General features: G+C 39.5%; 1 protein-coding gene across 1 annotated transcript; it reads right to left on the bottom strand.

The window, feature by feature from the left end:
- Positions 1-7614: 7614 nt before the first annotated feature.
- Positions 7615-7779, bottom strand: LOC139035539 (small integral membrane protein 27-like). Its single transcript, XM_070468549.1, is given in 1 exon segment — positions 7615-7779. A coding segment is annotated over 1 exon segment (165 nt).
- Between the last annotated feature and the right edge of the window lie 1509 nt (positions 7780-9288).

Here is a 9288-nt window from a genome sequence, read left to right as displayed (position 1 = left end):
AGAATTCCATGAACTGTATAGTCCATGGGGTCACAAAGAGTTGGACATGACTGAGTGGCTTTCACTTTCAGAGTTTGTTTGGCTTTTAAATGGACTTAGGAAAAAGGAAGTTACGAGGAAGGTTTCAGTGACATTAGCACAAGCTGGTCAGAGGGGACCAGAAAGAAATTTGTGATGTAGTTTCTCACTTTTGAGTCTGTATCACTGACATGGTCTAAATTTCCGGATCCTGAAGCAAAAATTAAAATAACTTATTGTTTCTGATCTTTCCCATCCTCTACTTACCTGGGCAAAGAAGGAGCTTAGAGCACAAAGGCTTAAGTGCTCCTGAAGGGCATGGGACACAGGGCTCCCAGGGTACGGGTGGAGCTGGTAGGGTTGTTGTCTTATAGAAGCATAAATAGCAGTCCTACAACTGACTTTTTGTCTGCTTACTGCTTGTATTCCCATTATGTCAGGTGATCTAATAACCTATGATACCTTTTCTTCTTCAAGTCTAGGGTCTGGTATTGCATTTGGCTGTCATATCTCTTTAGTCTTACTTAATCTGTTACATTTCCACAGTCTTTCTGCCTTTTACATTAGCACTTTTGAAGAATATAGTCCTCACTACAACTCCTCCCCTGTCCTTTTTTTTCCCCTTCTGGCCGTGCTGTGCGGCTTGTAGGATCCTGCAATAGAAGCTCGGAGTCCTAACCACTGGACTGCCAGGGAATTCCTGAACCTCTGGCCTTTTTAAAAATAGAATAATCCTCATTTTAGGTCTGTCTGACATTTCCTTGTGATTAGATTGAAGTGATACATTCTAGGCCAGAGTACCACATAGGTGATATTGTGTCCTTCTTAGGGTACCATGTCTGTTCACATTGGTAATGTTAATTTCAATGACTTGTTCAAGGTGTTTTCCAAATTCTCCATTATACAATTAGTGTTTCTTTCCTCACTCTTGCATCTAGTAAGAACAATCCATGAGGAGACACTTTAAGATGATGCAAACATTCTGGTCCTCATCAAAATTTTCTCTAGGTGTAGCATCCATTGATGAATCTTGTCTGATCTAATCTTCATTATCATGGTTGCAAAAGAATGGTCCTCCAGGTCTAATACTACTTCCCCACCCACCAGTAAACCATTGAATTTTGTTACAGCTGAGGATTCCCTTTTCCCCTCATTTAATTTTTATTTACTGTCTATTTATTATTGATATAGACTTGTGAATTCTCATTTTTTAGTGGTTTATAATTGATTGCTGTACTTCCTTTGATACTCAAATGCATATATTTTTGCTTATGTAAATTACTAGGCAAATGTAGCTTTAGGCAGTTTACCAACATCCAGTTGGGTTATAGCCACTTAGCCCCTTCTAAAGTGTAGAAATTTGGGAGCCGCCGCTCTGTGTATGTGGCATACATATGTGTGCTTAGATATGAATAGACAATAGCACACAAAAAACTGATAGCAGGGCCTACTTTGAGAGAAGGAGACTGGGGGAGGGGGACAGGGGTTTGAGGTTGGAGAGAAATTTTCACTTTTGTAATATTTGAATTTTTTTAAAAATCAGGGACATGTAACAAGTTATCAGTTCTTTTAAAATGTTTGTTTTCTTGTTGAATTGTTATCAGCAAAATCAGATCAATTTGGTTCTGCCACCGAGGAACACATTTTGTTTTCCCTGTTACTAAACTTCTCAGCTTTATGTGAAAGCTCTCTAGGCACACAGTCTTCACTACCTATTGTAGGATTGTTTGGGGATTACCCTTAGTTCAGATCTATCTTTGAAAGCAAGCTTTGAGTACAGCACTGCAGATTTTGACCCCTGGCCCTCAGTTCTCAGACTCAGAGTGTGACTCTAGCGCCAGTGTTAATGCAGTGTAATTGTCATGGTAGTGGAGTGCTGCTTCCACCCTAACCTTCATTCTAGAAAGTTTTGCAAGCTGGTAGAGGGGAGGCTATATGTGAAGTTGTTAAATCAAGTGCTCATTTCAAGCTAATTTCTCAATCGTTTGGCTGCATGTGTCCTAGGTAGTAATGATGGCTGGATTTGTTCATGGCAGTGCTTTGGAATCTTAATAATTCTCAGGGTGTCTGCTATTGGGTAGCTCTCCTTTCCACATTTTAGATAATTGAGACCATTTTTTTCCCTATAAATCTACACACAATATATCCTAAAGTTTCTTCCTCACTTAAAATAAACCAGTACATTCAAGACACTCGATCTCACTGTGGTAAGAAATCTCTGAACCTTGCAAAGCTCTGGATGCTCTGGCTCAGCACAGAGAGCTTTGTAACACACAGCCCAGAGGGAAGCTCCGTTGGCCCCCTCACAAGCAGCCTTGTGTAATTACTCCTCCATTAAGCCTGCATGCAGACCACACTGAACTCAACCATAGTCATCCTTCTTGAAAAAAAATAAAGTGGCCTTATTATAAACATGGGCAAGCTGGATTTTTTTGAGGGGCTTTTGCATTTTGGAGCCTTGTGGTTTTCTTCATCTATTTGATAATCATTAACATGCGCAGCAGTTAACCTTCCAGCAATGTGAAACTTTATATCTGAGCTTTGCAGCATCTGTCTTGAAACGCAGACTGAGGTTTGCTGAGGCTGTTTTTATAATCACTGGTGGTAAAAATCAGGAAGATGCAAAATGGGCGTGTATTGAAGTGTAGTTCATCCAACATTCTAGACCTTAAATTAGAGTGATGAGCATAAACACTGCAAACAGAGTTTTTTTTTTTTTTTCCCAACTAAATTGCAATTATATTTTAAATTACCTACAATTACCAGAAACCATCTCAAAGCTAGAAATTAACTTCTTAGGCACTGGTCCCAGCAGATCAGCTGTTAAATAGACCATCTTGTGTAGCTGACCTCCCACTCTAGTTTCACTCACACACAGCCTCACACAAACCAAGCAATAGAGCCCCAGGGCGGAGCACACGTTTCACAGTCACGTGATAGGCGTGACAGCCCCACAGGATCGTGCAGCCATATTTTTACAACTTCCTAAATTACAGTTTCATCCAGGTTCACGGCGTTTTGCTGAAATACTGTGCTTGTTTTCTTTTTGCGAGCAAGTGACCATTTTATTTTAGATTTTAGTTGAATTATTTTATGCAGCAGGTTTTATCATCTGAAATTTAGGAGCCACTAGGACTATTCCTGACTAGTCACTGTGTGACCTTGGTTAAAGTTCTTATCTTCTGGGCTTCAGAATGGTAAGAATGGTAAGGGATGAGCAGTTGGGAAAGTGCCAGGTGGCCTTCCCTCAGAGCACCTGCCAAGTGGCCTACGTACAAGGAGTAGATGCTTCCCCATCTTGTAGTCAGTCTGCCCCTGGTCCTGTGTTGCCACCTCCCTTTCAATGAGAGAATGGGGATACTTTCTGGCTAGTATATAACTCAACCCATAGTTGAGTTGAATTCAACATGGTAGAGTACTTTAAAATGTTGACATTAATACTTAATACATTTCAGAATGGATGAACTAATTTAAACCTCACGGCCTCTTGTTTCTCCAGGAACCCATGATGATCCTCTTTTTCTTGAATCCAGTTTCTTGTCTTGAATCCACTCCCCTAACTATCCCCAAAGTGGTTTTTCTGAAATGCAGAGTAATGCCAATTTCCTTCTTAAAAGTTTTCAAGTTTTCCATTTGCCAAGAGCCATCCTGATTAGATCCCTGCCAACTTCTCTGCTTCACACTTCACTTCCACAGTATGAAATTATTTCCAGTTCTCTCCCATCCACCACTCTTGTATTCATGTACAACACTTTGTTTTGTACTGTTGATTTTTTTTGGCTTGCTCTCCCTATCGCCTCTCCACTTGGCTAAATCTTACAATGGTGTTTAAGACTGTTTAGACCATACTTGGACTGAATGTTTGTGTCCCCTCAAAATTCATGTTATGGGCTTCCCCGCTGGCTCAGTGGTAAAGTATCTGCCTACAATGCAAGAGACCCAGGTTTGATCCCTGAGTCGGGAAGATCTCCTGAAGTAGGAAATGGCAACCCATTTCAGTATTCTTGCCTGGAGAATTCCATGGACAGAGGAGCCTGGTAGGCTACAGTCCATGAGGTCACAAAGAGTCAGACACAACTGAGCATGCCTGGCAAAATTCATATATTGAAATCTTAAGCCTCGATGTCATGGTATCAGGAGGTACTTTCGGGAAGTGATCAGGTCATAGGCAGAGCCTGCATGAACAGGATTAGTGCCCTTAAAAAAGAGGCCCCAGAAAGATCCCTTGTCCTGTTTGCCATGTAAGGTTGCAGTGAGAAGACAGCCATCACTGAGGAGGCAGACTTGCACCAGACACCAGATCTGCCAGTGCCCTCATCTTGGACGTCCTCATTTCCAGAATTGGAACAAATCAATTTCTATTGTTTATAAGCTCCCCAGTTTGTGTTATTTTGTTATATCTGCCCAAGCTAAGACAGACTGTATTCCCCAGAAAGCCTCTCTGAAAGTCCCTACAGTCTAATAGATAGTGCTTTTTAATTTATTCACTTAATTAATATAACGTTGAATGCCTATTATGTACTCAGTGGAATTAACTAATAACAGTCATTTTCCTCTATGAGTCGCTCTGCTCATCCCTAGGTATCAAGGAAGAGAGGAGAGTGTCCAAAGAGAGCGAGTTAGATTTCCTGGTGCACATTATGGGGAGGGTCAGATGGATGACCCTTAGGGCATGTTTGGGAGGCCTTATCTGAGAGCTGGAGAAGGGTGATGTAGAACAAATAACTACAATCATTTCTCTCAACTATGAACTCTATAAAGTTGAACTTGAGCCTAAAGTACAAGATGGTTTTTATTGGACTGACTAACAGTAAGTTTGGTTAATAATGTGCTAGACCTTATACTATTAATTATACTATTATACTATTAATGCACCCTTCCTTATACTATTAATGATGTAATATTGGAGTTACATTAAAATAGTTAGTATGATTAGGGGATAAACCAGAAAGAGGATTTGTTTTGATTATTCTGTGCCCTATAAGTCATATCAGTGACTTGATTAAGTAATGCTGCTTTAACCCAGCTTCTGGGGGGTTTTTGAGAGATAGACAAATTGGTGTAGAATTAAAAGGTGACAAATAGATGGGCTAATATATCTACAATCCCTGTATATCAATAGGAATGCTTTCAGCATCAAGAGAAAACCTAACCAAAGTGACAAACTATTTTACTCATATAACAAGCATTGTGGAGGTAAACAGCTGTTGGTGACTGGTAACAGTGCGAAAAATACAGAGCCAGCCTTTCTCCAATTTTGTTGACCACTCTCTTGTGCTTTGCAAGATGGTTGCCATAGCTCTAGACATGAGTCTATATCCAAAACAGGAAGGGGGTGGCAGAAGGAAATGTGTGACAGTATCATTTCTCCCTTGAATTAGGAAAGCAAGGATTTCCCAGAACTCCTGGAGACTCTTACTTATACCTCACTAAGGCTGAAACTGCCTCAGTGGTCGACCCTAGCTTCAGGAGAGCAGGAAAGCAAATATATGGCTTTTCTAGTCTCTATAATGCAACATGCCAAGTAAGGTAGATTTGAGAATGGGAGATGGGCTAACCAACCAATGACTTCTGCCACATGTATCCAGTTTAATTCTCTTAGAAGTCATCAGGCTTCACTATCATTTATCAGTGTCTTGGTCTTTAGGACTCTTTTAAAGTAAAGGTGGAAGAAATATGAAGTTATACATTGTTTATAAATTTCCTTGGTTACTACAGCAAAGTGTCTGCATCTTCAACAGCCCATTTCATGCCTGAGGAAGAAGCATTTGCCTGTGGTGCCAGGGAAATTTTTTGAATCCAGTTGTTTGGATAGTTTTGAAAAAAGTGCAAACAAAAATGTCTATCCTTGGTTTAATTTTTCACTCTTGTTTATCCATGGGTGCTTCTAAGAGCTTTTGCAAGTAAACCTTCCAAATCTTAAACTAAGCGTGGTGGGCAAACTATCTCACAGTTTACAACCGATCAAGAAGAATAACAATCCGTTAATTCTGGTGAGGTAACCTCAGGAAAGGGGGCATGTGGAGTAAACCAGAGGGATTCTAGCAAGTGTGAAGGTTTGAAACCATACTGTATTCTCCCCGTGGTGGTATGTCCACAGACACCTCTCTGCTTTAGGAACACATGTGGCAGAATATGCTCTAATACAGTTGGCCTAATGCAGTACAGAGTAGTGTTTAAGATGTAAGCTCTGGAGCCAGTCTGTCTAGGCTCAAGTCCTGCTTCTACATCTTACTAGCTGTGTGACCTCAGACATGTTACATAAACTCTCTGTGCCTCTAAAGCAGACAGTAATAGTACTCAGCTAATGTATATAAATATATATGTGAAGCATTAAGAAAATTTCCCATCGCATTATACACAACACATTATACACAACACATTATACACAACACAATACCTATTAGCTTTTGTCACTGTATAGTGCTATTATATAATGGTAATATCCACCAGGCCAAGTAGGTTCTTTGCTTCTTCACCTTTCCCTTTTTTCTGCTGTGCGTCCCTTTTGGACATTTGCCTATTATAAAGGAAGCACTTGTAAATACTCATTAATGTTTAAGTGCTTCAGAAGTAGTAGTACTTCATCACTCTGTGTACACTGTGCTATGCAATATGTATTATTATCACAACTTCATAGAAAGAAAAGGAAGTTGAGCAGACTGGTAAAAGAACTTGTCCAAGCCACACAGCTAGTAAACTTGTTGGAGTTAGAATTAGAACACATAAGTATTTTGGGCTCCAAGATCTGCACTTACTCCCTTTGTGGCATTATTGAATTGAGTTATAAAACTTAAATTAGCTCTTTATGTACATATCTTTTTCTCTGCGTGTAATTTTCTCATGCTCTGTGGGAAAGATTTTGAGCCATAGGCATCTTTTAGGACATCTGCACAGCTCACAGTCATCTTCTCTTTCTAAAGACCATTTCAGAATCTTAATAAAGGTGGCCCCACTTTTTCAGAATACAAAACCCTTCTTTCCTAAGAGCAACCCATTCCATATGAGTATCATAGGCCCGACTACAGGCTTACCAGAAGAGGCAGCATCACCTAGGTTATCCCAGTAAATCAGAGAACCCATCCCATAAACTGCCTTAATTGATACAGGAACCGTACATGATCAACTCAGATCAGTAAATCATTCTTTCTTGGGACTTCTTCCTGGAGTTATTTGGGAAAACAAAACAAAATGTATTTCCTCTCTTTTGGAGTTTTTAAGCTTATATAGAATTGGAGTTTTCAGCTTCCAGCTGTCATTCTGTTGGTGGAGAGGACCTGTTGAAGAATTAGAGTATAATTTTCAGTTATGATCCTTGAACCAGATGTACCTGAGGCCAGATGAATCTCCTAACCTATTTATGAGAGTTAACAAATTCCCTTAATTTGCCTACATTTTTTTGGGTTAGATTAATGCCACCTGCAGTAAAGAATATTTATTAATATGGTTATTCCCCTTCTTTATCCATGGGTGTGAAAATCTTTTTCTTTTTTTAATTCAGAAACTTTGTATTAAGGATTTTACTTTAAACTGACACACATGTCAAATAAGCATGAGGTAAACGATTGTATTTGCATGGAATGAAATCCAGAAGAATTAAAAATCTTCACTCATCCTGAAGATTTTACTTGGGTATTCCTTCCTTAGCTGTCATCATATAGCTACAATTGATGCATAGATGATGTATCCCCAGGACAGCAATATGACAGAATACGAAGCTGAATAAATTTGGTCCAGTGTGTGGCAACTCACTGGCTTCATGAGTCTTCTAAGAAGACGACAAAAGTTCAAAGCATGGGTATGGGATGCAGGCTCTAGAATAATCTCTGGAGTGGTTTAAAAAAAAAATTTCTTTTGAGCTTTTCTTTTTCTAATTTTCCATCCTTTCTGAGACTTCACGATTTGGAATTTCACTAGTGCTTAGAGAATGGGACATTCAAACACCAGAAAAGAAAAGATAGGGAATGATGCTTTTGTTAGTATTGTCATTATTAAGGTGAAAGCAAGAAATTTCAATTGTAAATCAATCCTGTTAGAATCAGGGGTGAATTCGAATCTTAATAGGCAGTGAGGAGAACTGTTGGCCAGATCATTCATAGAACCATAGAACTATAGAATATTTAAAGAGGAAGCTGCTGCTGCTGCTGCTGCTAAGTCACTTCAGTCGTGTCCGACTCTGCGACCCCATAGACGGCAGCCCATCAGGTTCCCCCATCCCTGGGATTCTGCAAGCAAGAACGCTGGAGTGGGTTGCCATTTCCTTCTCCAATGCTTGAAAGTGAAAAGTGAAAGTGAAGTCGCTCAGTCGTGTCCGACTCTTAGTGACCTCATGGACCGCAGCCCACCACGCTCCTCCGTCCATGGGATTTTCCAGGCAAGAGTACTGGAGTGGGGTGCCATTGCCTTCTCCGTAAAGAGGAAGAGACCTAAGCAATTCAATATTTTCATTTTATGAAAGAAAAAGCTGAAATCCAGAAGGTTAATCCACTTGTTCAAAGTCACAGACACAAGCCTGTCATCCAGAACTCCCTGATTTCATCTGTTGTTCTTTCACTGGATCGTGTTACCTTTTTTCTGAATCTAAAATTGTCAGGCTGGGTCAAAACTAGATGTAATGTTCACAATTCATTTGCATCATGGAGAGGAAAGCAATCAATGAAGGAGCAGTTTCATTAATTCAGCACTAAATACAACTGCATTACATTAAAGCAGCAAAAGAAAATAAGCAGACAACACTAGACATAACCTCATACTTGACTAAATTGCAGTTTCTTGATCCATGATTCAAAGTCTAGGTTTCTCCAACCTTTCAAACTTGTTATCCTTACTCTCTTCAGTGTTGAAGAAAATTTATGAAAGCTTCCTCCCAACTCTGCCATGCTAAATACATACAGATAGAATAGAGATTCCCTCTTAAATTGAAGCTCTTATAGAAATAACTACACCGAAAAACTAATTTGTGGAGTATTTGCAAGTAAATGGCTTATTGGCAATTCATAAAACAGTTCATATTTATACCTTGAGGTTTTTTTTGTTGTTGTTTTTAACTCCTTGCATTCCTCAGAGAGATATATGACCTGTAGAGCAATGAATTATTTCATTCCAAATACATAGAATCATGGAATTTGGGGTGAGAAGGTTATTTAGAAACTGCCTGGTTCAATATTTATTGATGACGAATCCAAGACCTAGGGATATTAATTGACTGTATATAACCCTGGGCAAGGAGCTGTTATGAATCCTTCCATAATGTCATCTGAAATTAACTTT

The sequence above is a fragment of the Odocoileus virginianus genome, chromosome 6, assembly GCF_023699985.2.
Source record: "Odocoileus virginianus isolate 20LAN1187 ecotype Illinois chromosome 6, Ovbor_1.2, whole genome shotgun sequence".
Taxonomy (NCBI): Eukaryota; Metazoa; Chordata; class Mammalia; order Artiodactyla; family Cervidae; genus Odocoileus; species Odocoileus virginianus.
The sequence above is the reverse complement of the archived record's forward strand: the minus strand, read 5'-3'. Positions and strand labels throughout refer to the sequence as shown.